We start from the raw sequence: 16269 nt of genomic DNA, 5'->3' as shown, positions 1-16269 counted from the left end.
GGGAAAAAACACACAACGCAAAACCGAGATGCTTACAGACAGTTTTCACCGTCGCCCTGTGTGGGAGGACGGAGGGAGGGGGCGGAGTGGAGAACATATTGCAGCGCACGTCACATCGTTAGCTTGGAAAACTGTTATTTTCGTCGAGCGACACCGAATAAATTAGGCTTAAGACTGAGCGTGTATATTGGCTGCCACTGTCTCTCCATCCAGACAACCTCTCTCTCTCTTTCTCTCTCTCTTTCTCTCTCTCTCACCTCACACTATTACTGCTGGAGGCAATTGTGTTTTACTTTTTCTTTACAACTGCTTGTTCATAGTTACTATATATATTATACTGTATATAGGAGAACATAAGACTCAGACTCATACATAGGGTGCCCCACTCACCTCCCCACCACAAACCTACACACACACACACACACACACACACACACACACACACACACACACACACACACACACACACACACACACACACACACACACACACACACACACACACACACACACACACAGAGTCACAATAATAAACTGTTGGCATCAAACCGCAACTTATTATGAAGGCTGAACCCCCACCGGCAGAAATGAGCTCTGCCTCCCAAGATCAAGAGACAGGAAATACCTGGCGTTAAAGTCCCGTCTTTCTCAGGTCCCGGGAGATTTACTAGAGCAGCTAATGGCTCCAGCATCAGGGCCTGTTATTCTGGCCTCTTTCTCATGAATACATCAGAACACACGCCTGAAACGCCGCTCCAAACCAGCCTAAACACACACACACACACACACACACACACACACACACACACACACACACACACGTGCGAGCACGCACATGCAATCGCTCCACCCCAACCATACATGCACACTCACTTTGCACACACATGCACGACTTGCGCACACACACACACACACACACACACACACACACACACACACACACGCGCACACACACACACTCCAAAACACCGCCTTGCCTGGCTCCCCTCACTGAGTCATGGTGGAAAAAAAGATTTAATCATGGGAGTAAATTGGCTCGGTGGAAAAATGATTCGTCGGGGCATAATGTGCATGTGTGAGCCATTTTGACTCATTATGCTGTGATCTGAAAGGTTATGGAATTGAATCCAGCATGAGGCATGGCGCTTCCAGGGGCAACAAGAGCACAACGAGGGCCCGAGAAGCAACCTCCACATGTTCTCTGACAACAGGCTACCAGAACAACACAGGGGCGGGGGGGGGGGGGGGGGACTAAGTAGAAATCTAATTGGGTGGCTTCAACGTCAAACCTCACACAGTCTCATGAAATTAGGTGTTTGTGATACCAAATTAGAGTAAATAAATTTCTGCACTTGCACGTTTTTCCACACACACACACACACACACACACACGCGCACACACACAGTACACAAATACATACTGCAGCATTGCTCAAGTTCTCGGCTTCCAGCTGTGATATGCTGGGTGGGGTGAAAGTCAGCATTTTGTTTATTGTTTAGTAAGGCATAAACATATTTGTTTACGCAAATACACATGAAAGCATGTGAACATACGGTCACATGTGTACCAAATTTGTTGCACAGAACAAATGCTGCATTTGCGAAAAAATTGCTCTATTGATGCTGCACAAAAACAAAAACAAATTTTTTTTGGTGTTGTGTGACGTAAATATCAAGAGTTGAATTATATTTTTTTGTATGCCCACACACATACACGCACATACACGCACATACACACTATGGATCACATACTGGAGGTGGGAGGTTAGGTCTGCCAGTACTGTAGACACAGTATAGTTTTGCACATACAGTATAGCCAAGAACACACTGGCTCTCCGTGACTCCACCATAGTCATGGTGAATCACTCAACACACACACACACACACACACACACACACACACACACACACACACACACACACACACACACACACACACACACACACACACACACACACACACACACACACACACACACACACACACACACACACACACACACACACAGCACGTAGCTCTCTAGCCCATTCACACCAGATCCAGATGGGAAGTAATTCCCTTGTTTTGTTGTGAGCAATACTTTCCATAAATGTACTCACCAGCGAGGTCAAACATTTCAGGAAGAGTGTTGCATTCCATTGATGATTATTTGCTTCCACTTCATCTTGTCAAATGCAAAGAGGTCGAGGTAAATTCAGGGCAAATACTGCACAAGAGACGGTGGGCTTTGAGTCATTCAGGATGCTGTCATTTGTCATCGTTTGTTTCACGTGGTGGTTTAAACTCTTTTTAGTCAGCAGCACCTGATACAGGCTCGCAGCCCACGGTGCAGGATGACAGATCAAATGTCCAGGGGGGCTATAAAAAGTTTGGGTAACCAATCCCTGCCCTTCCCTGCCCCGTGGAGAGCTGAGTGAGATGAAACCACCCTCGGACACAAGACGACAGGCTGTGAGCGTTAATAGCCTGAACGGGGGTGCTTTGTCAACTTGAGGAAGAGCCAGCAGCCCCAAAATCATCAGGGCCAGGTTTTTTACTCTTTTCTGCAACATGATTTACTATGAGAACTGTGGATGAATAGAAAGCGCATTCCTCTGGTCTGAATTCTCCCAGGGATAGGAGGGCAGGCTAGCTTCTCTTTCTCTCTCTCTCTCTGGTTGAAACCATCCTGGCTCCAGAGAATGACTGAGGTTTCTCTCAACTATACATCCCACAAAGGCTTACTCTATTCAGGATCAAAGCCCAGGCTGTCTGGCCTCATGGGCCCTGGTCTGGTAAACGACCCACTTGTTGCTTCCTGGGGATGTTCTACCATCTTCACATGGTGATGATGATGATAGAAGCTCTAGGCTTACAAACATATTGCCGTGAGCCCTGTGCGCCATCATTACAATGAGCTTTCTTAAGATTTCCTGGAGAAAAGCAATCCCCTGCCGTTACCCATATTTCACTATTTTCCTCCACAACCGGTCCTCTGGCTGTGACTTCAATCGTTTCCAGCAGGGCTTTGTGTGTTTGGGTTACAAAGTCTGCCCTGAACATGCTGTTGGTCACTATGTCGTCCAGTGTTCACAGTCTTTCTCCTGTCTGTGCTGGCTGTGTAAGATATACCGTGTCTGGAGCCAGGCCCATAGCTCTGCACTGCTGACGTGACTGGACAAATTAGTGTTAGTTCAGCTAATATATTCAAACTGCTGCTGGGCCGCTGCGGAGGACATTGAGAAGTATTAGAAATGATAGCCTTGACTGTCAGCGACGCTAACCACTCCTGAAAAGGTGACAGCACATTTGGCTGCTATTTACCAAAGGAGAAAAAAATACCTACAAGTTTAAGTTTGGGGCATTTTGATCTTTAATTCATACGGGATGTGGAAAATGTGTATGGTCCATTCACATCTCAAAAGACTCATTCTGACGAGAGCAACGTGCCGCAGAGATCATCTCACGCCATCGTGCCTTCAGCACTTTGATGATTTTGTACTTTTTCAGGGGCCAGGCCACTCATTGACAAACTATCCTTTCATAGAAGCTCAGGGAGGAACAACTGCTCTCCACTCTCCTAGGGTCCGGGCCCACCATTCCCGTCGAGCGCTTACGCACGCAAATGCTGAATATTTGAGGCGACTCCTGGATGTGTTTTATGCAGACAACATCTGACAGGCCTGAACTGGAGCCAAGGCAGATATGAAAGCAGGCACTGTCTGTCAAAACCAGGAAATAATCACCCCCCATCCACCTCAGGGGCCCAGCTGAAAGTCATTAACCTAAACAATGTGCTGCTTCTACTGTTAGTTTGAAGAAAATAATAATACTTAGGACAATTATCATAACCATTTGAGAGGATCTCAATTATCTTTTTAGTTTTTTAGTTCTCTCTGTGGACGATTGCAGTGTAGTAGTCGTCAGGGACGTGGATGGGCAGAACTGTAGGAATATTTGGAGAAAATTGGTCAGTCTTTATGTTCCTGGCTTGATTATAATGGCCAACGGTGATTACCCATCTTAAATCCTATTAGCCTTTGTTTGGAACACAAGATGAGAAACATCATTTATGAAAGAACATTTCAAAAATCATAAAACTAGATCCATATGCTTGCTGAGTTGGCAATTACACTGAGACATTTTGTAGAGCCTCATTCGTTGTGAGCCAAGCCCTGAAATTGAAAGACAATGTCACCAGTTAAGAGAGACTTCTTCAGTTGAATTTAATTAAATCAAATATATCATCCACCAAATTGTGCTGTCATTGTTCCAAAGACTCGTACTCCAAAGTCTTTTCTGGTTACAAAAAATATTGGGAGTTTCTACAGTTGAGAAATACTGCAACTTAGATACGACAACTTAGCGTATCAGCTAAAATGACTGATTAAAATCGTGTCATCTAAAACTGTGTGAAAGACACCACACATACTTTAAGTACAGATAATATAAAAAAGACTATGTCTATGAATTTGCAATATTACAGGCAAATATATAATACATACAGTGCTTATGTAAAAACAACATGACTATGTACAGCTGACCAACTGAAGCAAAGCTGTTTTTATGCTCGATTTATAGTTAATTGTGCGCCAGTGTCACCTAATGAAAATAGCAGATCTACAATCTTGATGTGAGCTTTTAAATTAGCTATTTTTGTTATAACAGTCACATAAGTACACATAAAGTACCAGAATAGGCTATACACAAATAGTGTGTACAGTACACCCCCTCCAAATCAAATGTAAAAAGAAAAAGAAAACAGCACTATTCAGCAATATAAGTAACAAGGTTTCACGTAAATCTGCCATGATTCTTATTGATCATATTTGATTAAATGTCCAGAATGATTTGTTGTGTAATTAGAATACAAAAATATATATAAATAATAAATTATCTGTTATTCACAGTTTGGTTTTACTTAAAAACCAAAGGAAAATATTTAGTTTAAAGAGGAAATCCTACTTAAGCCAGAATGGTACACTTGAACACTGGTCTCTCAGAGTAAAAAAATAAATAACTCAGGGACTCCAGGCTTTGTCTGTTCTCTGACATCAATAATGCGGGCAGCATACTTCAGAAGAAGTCAAATCTTTTTTGGCATGCCGGAACCGAAGAAGTTCTCTGCGGATGAAATTGTTTTATACTCAATGTGGTTTTTGCAAGAAAGAAATATTCGGCAAGGGAATCCGTGTGTTCGTTTTCTCCGCAATCACGTCATTTTGTTCTTAAGACCTCAACAAACTTTGTTTCCGCAAGAAGTATGCTGCCCGCTCTCTTGCTTACAGGTTTGGAAAGATTTGTTCCTCAATCACAGTTGAACTGATCCACATTAAAGTTGCATTGTGTGATATTTCTGATGGTCTTGTACCGTAGACCATATGGTATGGTATCATATGGTACGGTACAGTATCTTACAATTGTATCGTACGTACATAGAGGCTCTAACAGTATAAAATGTGAACTCTGTTTTAGGGTGAATTTCCCTTTTAAAAGTCTTCAGTTGGAGCCAATAATAACCTACTATTTCATTTTTACAGTGCAATATCCTAACCCCTGACTTGATGATCTCCTTCACTTCCTCAGGTTCCTCTTCTTCGGCTTCTCCTTCTCCCTCTCCTTCTCCTTCTCCTTCTCCGTCTGCTTCATCGGCACCATGGCGACCATCCAGACGGGAACCATGGATTCTGGTAAGCCCTCCTGCCTCTCCACGGCCAACACCTCCAGGCCGGCCTTGGCGATAATGCTCCGCATGATGTCCAGGTGACGGATGATACTGCTGTCAATAGTGTCCAGTTTGCAGCCCTGTCGTGCCATGTTGTCCTTAAGGATGATGACACCGTTGGGACGCAGGCTCCTCTTGCAGCGGAACAGGAAGTTCATCAGGTCCTTGTCAGTTAGATGGCCTAGTGGAGACAGGGGAGACAGGGACAATGCATGACCAAATAGCCAAACAAAATACAAATCAATAAAAATAAAATCACAATGTAACTTAACCAAAAAAAAACTATCTAACTGATAAACCAGGTAGGTTATTGTGGGCCAGCAATGTTGGGAATGCGCCAATCAGGATGGAATATGAAAAATCGGACGGAGCCGTCTTGATCACTTGATCAAGATAATGTTTACCGATTTGTGTGATGTGTGGACAATATTTGTTGGAAAATATACGTAAAATCAATTGTTTTGCAAAAATTGGCCTCCTGGTGGTGCTATAATAATGTTAAAATTTAGGAACAAATGCCACCCGCATTTGTTCCTAAACATAGTGCAAATGTACGTGCAAAGTTTCACCGCAATCGGACGCTGCCTTTCGGCCTGGCGGAGACAATAATATTGTGAATTGTATTATTTATTATTATTCACAATAATAATAGTTATAATAATGAATAGTTATATTATAACTAATTATCAGATCTGAACTATGGCAGTTGGCTTTGTAAGAGATGCCATGGTGATAACACAGTTTTTAATTGATCTTTTAAGAGAGCTGGGTTCAAACAAAAAAGTCTTAATTGCAATAAAAGATAAACAAGGAGTATACAGCACCCTCTCTAAAGTACTCTTTTGCTTGGTGAAAGTGTGACAGGGTTCACTCTGTGAAATGAGGGGCATGTGACTGTCTGAGAGGAGAGGAGGAGGAAATGAAGAGAGGGGAGGAAGAGGAGGAGGAGATGGAGGCGGAGGGGGAGGATAAAGTCAAATGAGGCAAGAAAGGCGCTACCTGGAATATCCTGCCTCTGAGCAGTCATTCATTTCAGGAAAAGAAGAAATAAATGCTAGTATCGTCTAAAATAAGACATGTGGGTTCGGGCAGTAAGTCAGGACTTCCACCCTTTCACATTGGCATGGACCGCTGGCAGCAACTCTGAGGTACAGTAGGCTTGAAGCTATATCATATAGCTGCAATGTATAGTTCCATAGTTCCACATCACCTGTATATGAATATAAGCCCTCATACAGAAAAAAGGCCACCTCTGAGCTGAAATGAAATGTAAACACTGGAAAGATGTACAGTGTACTGTATCTAAAGTTATGAATACACTCAGGCACACATGTGTACACTTAGATGTGCTCTCTTTCTCAGAGGTTCAAATGCACATCGACACAATGAAAAACCACGTGCACACGAAGACGCTGTACTTGACATAAGAAAATGCTTCACAGACTTACATGCGACCCACTGTATCCAAATGACGTCGTATCTCTTTTTAGGAGGCGTCCACTCCTGCAGGCCGTAGCAGTACATGGTCTCGATGCGGTCAGCGTCATCGCCAAGGTACTCCTCGTGTGCATGGAGCAGGAAGTGCTCCATCATGTCGGCCATCTCCATTTTCTCGAACACAGGCAGGAGGACACCCTTTGTCACGCGGCCGATGCCACAGCCGCAGTCCAGGGCGCAGTGTGTGCCGGCCTTACCAGGACCCTATAGGGGTCCACAAACAGAAGGGGTGTGTGTCATAAAACGTTTCCACGGATAAATACCATGTGTACGCGTATATGGTGCCCACATGAAAAGCGCATTGAAATGTCAGTTTTCATGCTGCATGTTATTACAATAACTGTAAGTTATCAAAAGGCCTGATTCTTTATTTTCTATCTTGCCAGATGTCTGACCTCCCGTAGTTCAAAGAGCAGAGCACCGACAGGCACGCCTACAATACCTCAGGGCAAGGAACCGTGAACTTTAACATGAGAGAACAAAAAGATGCATAACTTGAATCCCATTGCTTTTACTCCCTCTTCATTTTGTATTCTGACTTCACTTCATCCCCCCCGGAGTAGGGGGGGGAGTCAGGGGCCCCATTGTGTGATTGTATGAAAGATGGGGCCCTGAGGAACTCTATGCTTGTTAGAGGTGGCTTCCTGGTTTGGGTGAATTACTGCCATATTGCGCCGTGCGCATGTACTTCAGTTTAACCTGGATGCACTCTAAATCTCCCCACCGTGCTCATTTTTAATGGAGATGTCAGGTTAAGGAGCTAGGAGCCAATAGAAGGCAGCCATGGTGAAGTTTGTAGAACACGATATGCAGTTGACTACACTCTGATGAAGTAGGATTTCATGATTTGTGGAGTCTCTGCATGTTTTTGGTATACCATTCACTTCAGGGACCATTCACTTCAGCGCATCCACGTGCGCCCACTCATACAACCCCACACACACACACACACACACACACACACACACACACACACACACACACACACACACACACACACACACACACACACACACACACACACACACACACACACACACACACACACACACACACACAGATGCATATGGAAAGATGCATATGGAAACACTAGCAACCACAAACTATGCTCTCTTTGATGTGCGCAACACAAACACAAGCACACTAGGGCTGCAAATAATGATTATGTTCATTATCGATTAATCAGTCAATTATTGTTTATTCTTTTATTAGCTCTGCTAGCCACAGGCGGACGAGAGCTTATAAACATGAGAGAATGTGTGTGTGTGTGTGTGTGTGTGTGTGTGTGTGTGTGTGTGTGTGTGTGTGTGTGCGTGTGTGCGTGTGTGCGTGTGTGTGTGTGTGTGTGAGTGTGTGTGAGAGAGTGTGTGTAAATGCACCATTTACACGTGAATCCAGAGCTATTCTCGCAAACTGCTGGACCTACTGTATAGGCTCCAAGCGGTTTGTACACACTGTCAGTAGCTCAAGGAAGACAATCCCAGAATGTTTGAACGACAACTACTGTTTGTTATTTCATATTTTTTGTGCATGCATTACCGCCAGCCCACTGTCCCTCCAGGCTATGGGATATAATGTCTGCAAGACTATGGAGTGCAAGTAGCCCACAAATACAGCAAAGTCTATCTACGCTGCACTGTATACAGCACTCGTTTGTGATGGCCTCCCCACTCTGCCTGTCTGAGGCTGACACTTTTCCATTAGGGGAAGTGATTGACAGAGTAGGGCAGGTTGTATGTGGACTGTCTTTTTAACGCATCCTCCACCCAGTTTGGGACACTTTACTGTGTGTGTGGTGAGCCTGTCCTTAAGCAATATGTTTGTAAATCTATGGTCTTTAAGCCATAGTAAATTTTACTTTTTTACGTGTACAGTTGTGGGAAGGGGCCACTTAAAGTGTAGTCATCCTAGGGCGCCACACTGTGTTAATCCGGCCCTATAGGCCAACATCTTTACGCTCCAGTATTACACCTGGATTACACCTCATCTAACAACACATTATCAACACATATACGCCTATGCTTAGTATAGATTTTAATTAACGCAATCCTGCCATGACATACCCAGGCTTTCACCCTCACAATGTTTAATTGTGCATCCATCCAATAATGTTTTTTGACTTGCTGCAATACCACACATAGGTAATATATGTGATTAAGTTAGACCATACATTGAAACAATAAGGTGCACATCACACATTATATCTGAACCCAACAAACATCTTAATACATCGTATACATATACCCAGCAGTCAAAAACTGAACTTTTTTAAGATTCTAAGAAGCATATTCTGGAATAAAATTTGGAACAAAAACAATTTATCTAAACCCAGATAAGCGGCTGTCGATCAACTATTCCATTAATAATTTCACCGCTAAAGTACACACACACACACACACACACACACACACACACACACACACACACACACACACACACACACACACACACACACACACACACACACACACACACACACACACACACACAATCCTTTCTGGCCTGGTGAAACAGAATTTTGGATGTCTAAACTCAACAAGGACATGGTATCTCTAGAAAACAGGTGGACCATGTGCCTAGGGAGACAACTCAAACCTTGTAGCATGCAACACTGTATACCATTTCAAAGGATCATCTCATCAAGACTGTATGTTGTTGCAGAGTTGTGTTTGACATGTCAGATGATATGCTGATGACGGAGACAAATATCCACAAACTAGAAACCCCTTGACGTTTCCCTGACTGGAATGGGATTACAGAAGGCCTTGCAAGGTTATGTGTTGTAACATGTGTGCTGCAACGAGCGTGCATGTATGGTTCTAATTAGTGTCTGTAACTGTCAAGGTCACTATGATTGACAGATCCAACAGTATTTCAGGACAGAGAGGTGCCAATCTCCAGGCACTGGGCAGTGGATTGTGAACACGATACGGCCGTGATTTTGTCATCGGAACTGTGTTAAATATGGGCTGGTTGTGTTTACATTAGCATTAGAGGCTATGCTTCCCACCAACTATACTACAGTACTTCACGCATTTCCTCTCCTTTTAACATCCAGATGCTAGTAGCTTATTATTAGGTCTCTCATTGAAGTGACCCTATAAATAACCTGCCTAGGTCAAACACATTCTCCTGAATTGGCATGATGCCCCATAATGCTCAGTAACCTACATTCACACAACCATTACTATACACCACGCACACACTCACGCACGCACACACTCTATAAAACTGATGTAGTTAGCTATGAACATTACTGAAGGTTTTGTAATGATATAAAGCTAACTAGATATGTGTGCTGCTTGCGTTAATCACCATGCTCGCTTAATCATAGAGAATGTTTGGCTGTCTCCGACTCTCCGTATTCCACAGAATATAACTGTGCAAGATTATTACTCATTGGAACTATCCCAGAACAAGTATTAGCTACATTGCTAACAGGTATTAAATATAAATCAGAGGATACAGGTTATATCCACGTTGTTGTGATCATGATGATCAAAATTACTTAAAGGTAGTGTAAGTGATATTTTTTGGGTTAAAAGGTTAAAGCACTATTCTGATAGTAATCTTTGCTATAGAGTGCTTGTTCAGTAACAAGGGTCTCCCCATCTTTCCAGCTGTTTAATAAACGGAAAATAAGTTTTCAGGTGGGTTGCCAATGTCAGCCAATCAGGAGAGTGCCCATTTATCAGCTTAAATGTTATAGTGTTTATTACACTATACATTAGACATACAACGGGTGTTAGCCTTCTCCTCACTCCTGGCCAGACGCCTGATATTACTCAAGTGGAAACATGTCACTCCTCCTAGTGTGAATGGGTGGATTAAAGACTTAAGGGCTTCATGTGATAAATTTAACCGTACCTGGCAATCTTTTCTGGAATATGGAAGATTTATTTTTGGGCTTCTCATGCCTTTATTATAGATAGGGCAGTAGGCTGACAGGAAATGGGGAAAGAGAGATGGGGGGTGAGACGCAGCAAAGACCGTTGGTATCGGGACTCGAACCCACGACCGGCTGTCAGGCTACATTGGCCTAGGTGCTTGGACCGCTACGCCAACGGTCCAGAGGACACAGAATTTGTCCCCTGATGACTAGACTCATAAGAATATATTGGCAGCAGCTGTATTGGGTTTTTTTTTGTTGTTTTTTTGCTGTTTTTGGAGTGTAATAGTAATGATAATGATGATAATGATAGTAATATAAGAATATAGAGCTATCAACACTTTTCAGTTCACTTTCCTGTTCTGGATAATAGTGTTGATAAAGGACTTCTAATGTCAGACCAGAACATGAAAAGTATTTTCTCTATTTATTTAAAAATCAACTGCAGAAAGGGTGGAAGTCACAAAATATATAATGCTGTCCCTAGTTAACCGTTATCAGTTATAGTTATTAGTGTATTTGTAGTTAACATAAAGGAAACAGCTTTTTGCATCTATAAATGATAAATTGTGCATTATAGGACAGGTGCATTTATCCAAGGCGCTTTGAATGATTGTGCATTGCATTCACACATACATGGCGGAGGAAACCATGCAAGGCACCGACCTGCTCGTCGGGAGCAATTAGGGGTTCAGTGTCTCGCTCAAGGACACTAACTCTGGGGGGAGCCCGGGTTCAAACTGGGAAACCTTCCGGTTCGCAAGCGGCCGCTCTACCTCCTGAGCCACTACCCCACATCTATGACCTACAACTGACCTACAACACTAACCTCTGCTTGGGAGTTCACCCAGACATGCCACTCGGTGCTATATTGAGGACTCCTTGCAGATGATATTTGATCTCTGCGTAGAAAGATACAGTGGACATTGATATGGATATACAGTAGTGAGCTGCCACAGCAGTAGCCTACCACGTGTGCATGAGGACAGAGGAAGACACATTGGCTTATTGTATTTTAGTGCTTTGATGCATTCTAAGTGTTTTTAGGAATGTTACCCCTGCTTTAAACTCACCACAAACCTCTTCAGAAACTGCCTGGAGCCTTCCAGATCAACGTTGGAGATCTCCACAAAATCTCCCATCATGCCCTCCTCTGAGGCAGGCACATCCTCGTAGAATTTCTGAGCGCGGTAGTAGAACTGTTTCTCACCCTTGATGTACTCGCAGGTGACTGGAAACAGCTTGACTGTTGGGAGACAGACAGACAGACAGACACAGTTTAATTGTTAGGATGGTGAGAAGAGGAGACAGAACAGAGGAGGGCAGAAGAGGGCGACATGTGAGGGTGTAGGGTAGCAGGTAATGAATCATCTGTGTGTGTTGAAAATAACTCCCCAGCCTAGAACAACAACAATGTTTTTTTATGGCACTGGGGAAACAGTTATGAAGAGGATCAGTGTTTACAATCCCATCACATAATTAAGCAACTATAAATAAGGGAGCATTTTGTCATTCTAACCCTCTGATCAGCTGTTATGAGGGAAGGCAACAAGTGTTTTGATGTTCATCTTCACTGTTGGCCATTCCTGTTCTTAGGTTACTGCAGAGCTTAATGAAGGTCAAAGGTTATGTTTATTGTGAAGTTGGCAAGATGCAATGATCCATACTCTTATTACATTACAGTCATTTAGCAGACGCTTTTATCCAAAGCGACTTACAATAAGGGCATTCAACATAGGTAGGCAAGAAAACTACTAATCATCAGAAGTCTTAAGTGCATTCTCTTCTAAAACAAGCAACTAAGAGCATACCTAGCGCTAAGGTAAAAGTGCAATATATCAGCTACCTACTTTCTTATGAAGCAAAAACAACAACAACACTGCTGTATTATGTGATGTATAAGACCACAGTCCCTTGAGTGACAAGGTTATCAATCAATTGATACCTGACACTAAACTACAGGTTTTTTCTTTTGTCTCTCTGGGACCTCTCATAAAAATGTATCCCTTTAGACTGAAATCACATTGCTACAGGCTTAACACTTTCCTGTGTTTGTGTGTGCGTGCGCTCGTGTGCGTGCGCTCGTGTGTGTGTGTGTGTGTGTGTGTGTGTGTGTGTGTGTGTGTGTGTGTGTGTGTGTGTGTGTGTGTGTGTGTGTGTGTGTGTGTGTGTGTGTGTGTGTGTGTGTGTGTGTGTGCGTGTGTGAAAGAGAGAGAGAGAGGAGATGGGGTGTCACAGGGGAACATGTGTTTGCTCGTCAAGGATGTGCAGTGGCAGAATCCATGACGGAATGCACTCCCTCCATGAGTTTCATTTTAACCATGGCTCCTCAGCATTATAAACATATGGACTATAACATAGGGCCGAAATCCAAGAAGGGGATTTTGACGCCTCCAGGCAATCAAGAAGTAAAACTGGACAATCAGAACATACTGTACCAAGAACTTTCCATTTCAACCCCTCATTCTGCTGTGAAATATCTCAGGGTGTCAAGTTTGGCACAGACAGAGTAGATTTTGATATAAGATAGGCACTAGAAGGACTGCCGATGGCAGTCGTGTGACCTCATAGCAAGCCTCTCAGAGGGAGAGCCTTGCTAAATATAGAAGTGCCGAGAAAGACCACGAAGCAGGGAAACGTGTGAGAGAGTGTGTCTGGCACTTCTTTGCCAAAGATGTGCCAATCTGATTACACTATCCCTTTAACCTCTCCAAAGCTGACCTTCTGACCATCTATCTGCTTGAACAAGATTACTTTGTGCTTATGCTCCTATTATTCATTATGTCCACCTGAATTGCCTAATTATTCTTTTATCAGTTTGTATTAGGGGTATAGTTGCATTTTTTTTTTTCATATCTGTCAGTGACAGAATGGTTCCATGCCAATGTCTGGTTGAACACTCATAAAGACATAAAGGATTAATTTCATTTTGCATAATCAGAGTTAAAGCTGCTGTTAGTGAATAATTTGGCTTTGAAGCTCTTGTCATGAATCCTACTTTCTGACATGATTTAGTTCTTTCATGTTTGAAATGCTACCCACTGGATCAAGTTAGTGGTTATAAAGTCAGTCTTCTTCAGCCAGCCCCAAACGCCCAACCCCCTATTTACCTATGTGATGTCCATCAAAACTGAATATGTCAAAGGACAAATTAAAAACATCACCACATTCTTGACATATCCTGAGGCTGCATGCTGTAAGTGAAATAGGCAATGTCACGTACACCTATCTACTATGGTCCGCAAGTAATTGTTTCCACCAGGCCGGGCGGCCGAAGACTGGAGACTATAGTTTGCTCCTGTCTGTCTGTATATGTGGTTGTCAGTGTGTCAGTGTGTCTATGAGCAGTTCATTCACCAGTGTACCCCAAATTCTTCAAATCGGTCTCATGGTGGCGCTATAACAGGACAGTTTGCTCCTGTATGTCTGTATATGTGGGTGTCAGTGTGTCAGTGTGTCTATGAGCAGTTCATTCACCAGTGTACCCCAAATTCTTCAAATCGGTCTCATGGTGGCGCTATAACAGGACAGGTACACCATTTGGCAGATAACTCTTGAACTGTAGGTCGTACAATCAAAACGTTCCCATGATTCGCTTTCAAAGTTTACGGGAGAGACGTTTTGCATGAAGTCGCACAAATCATGAATGCAGCGTCCGATACCTGTGAAACTTTTTCTGCCATTTTTCTTCAAAACACACTTATTGCAACTACCCCAGCAAATTAGGTCCAAAACTCAAACCGGTACACATAATCTCTGGAGTCATGTGATCAAGATGTATCAGTCAGATTTTCACACCATTCCGATTGGCTATGATTGACTTTGCAGACTATGCACCGTCAACATGCAGTATTCTTTCCTGCAGAGATGTATCTATACTGCATGTCAATGCACAGTTAATAATAGACACAAAATTGGCTGCATTAAAGCAGCTTAAGCAGAATTCCAATACCGTACTTATAAATGAAACATGACATTTCATACACATTATTGACATGACATCTTTATGCAGGAACTCTGCTGATACTCTACAGGTATGATGATTATGGAGTTGCATTTCCCACTGGTAAGAATACCAAAAATATCTAGCCTGTATGCAGAATTATGAGATGTTTGTAGGTAATCTACGTTCCTTTTTGTGTGGATGTATTTACCTATCTTTACAGCAGGTAAGACAACACATCCTACAACTTACCCTGCAGAGTTATTCTAGTGCTACCACTGATTCCCCCCATATGTAATAAAATAGAGCATTGAGAAAATAATATAACATTTGAATTCTTTACGTTATAAAAGTGAAACAAACATTGGAGCTTTGTCTGGCCCCTCTTCTTACCAATGGGGGTCTTCTCCAGGAGGTATAGGTAGCTGGCAAAGAACTCATTCCTCAGGGTGTGTTGCAGATGGAAGGACATGCTGTGTTTACCCATCTCGGCATCGGCCCCTTTCCAGCGGTCTTTCATGGCTTGGTGAGCTTGCTGAGCTTGGAGCACAATGTTGGTTGGTGCTTCAGGATATTCTGAAACCGCTGCATCTTCCGGTGTTTCTGGAATTGAAACAGCTTTATCTTCCAGTGTTTCTGGAATTGAAACAGCCTTATCTTCCATTTTGACTATATGGCCTTGGGGCTCCTTTGGTTTAGTAGCTACAGCTATCCACACTGAGAGAGAGTGTGTGTGACTCAGCCACAGCAGTAGTAGACTGTGCGTCTGTGAGTGTGTGGGACCCTATTGCACCAGCTGCTGCTATATCTGTGTCCGCCTGTCCGGTGTACAAGTCACTGGCAGTCTTGACGAAAGGCGATCAGGCAAAGATTCCTTACTTTGGGTGGTGCTGTGCCATTTTCACATCACCTGCCAGGGATGTTGACTTGGGGAGGGGTGAAAGAGTAGGGAGCCTTTCACCCCTCAACCAGTAGGTTGAGGTAGCCTTTGGTAGTCAGAGAGAGAGAGAGAGAGTAAAAAATAAATCTCTTGTTTTTCAGGACTATTGTCGGCTCCTTTACCAAGACATGCAGAGTGGCATCAGAGCTTTTAGGCCATGCACAAATACCAGCAGCACATACAACCATACATCTGACCTCCAGCATTTACTGCCGCGTACATAGCGTTGCTATAATTAACATCGTCATCATATCATGTTTGTATACATAGTACATACTGCTTTAAATACAGCCAA

General features: G+C 43.1%; 1 protein-coding gene across 1 annotated transcript; it reads right to left on the bottom strand.

Annotated features, from left to right (window-relative positions):
• Positions 1-4187: 4187 nt before the first annotated feature.
• ntmt2 (N-terminal Xaa-Pro-Lys N-methyltransferase) lies at positions 4188-15837 on the bottom strand. The gene is made up of 4 exons (XM_080431164.1): positions 15428-15837; positions 12165-12337; positions 7154-7406; positions 4188-5886 (listed from the first exon to the last, which is right to left on the bottom strand). Exons 1-4 carry the CDS (start codon positions 15696-15698, stop codon positions 5555-5557), a joined length of 1029 nt encoding a protein of 342 aa, XP_080287290.1. The 5' UTR covers positions 15699-15837; the 3' UTR covers positions 4188-5554.
• Between the last annotated feature and the right edge of the window lie 432 nt (positions 15838-16269).

The sequence above is a fragment of the Gymnoscopelus braueri genome (genome assembly GCF_963280865.1).
Source record: "Gymnoscopelus braueri genome assembly, chromosome: 6".
Lineage (NCBI taxonomy): Eukaryota > Metazoa > Chordata > Actinopteri > Myctophiformes > Myctophidae > Gymnoscopelus > Gymnoscopelus braueri.
The sequence above is the reverse complement of the archived record's forward strand: the minus strand, read 5'-3'. Positions and strand labels throughout refer to the sequence as shown.

What these genes read in the sequence shown, in the direction of transcription:
- ntmt2 (XM_080431164.1), bottom strand. Translation starts at nt 15,698, where the DNA reads ATGGAAGATAAGGCTGTTTCAATTCCAGAAACACTGGAAGATAAAGCT. An exon ending in CCTGGAGAAGACCCCCATTG is followed by an intron (nt 12,338 to 15,427) that starts GTAAGAAGAGGG and finishes GTCTCCCAACAG; the next exon opens with TCAAGCTGTTTCCAGTCACC. An exon ending in TTGGATACAGTGGGTCGCAT is followed by an intron (nt 5,887 to 7,153) that starts GTAAGTCTGTGA and finishes TGTCTCCACTAG; the next exon opens with GCCATCTAACTGACAAGGAC.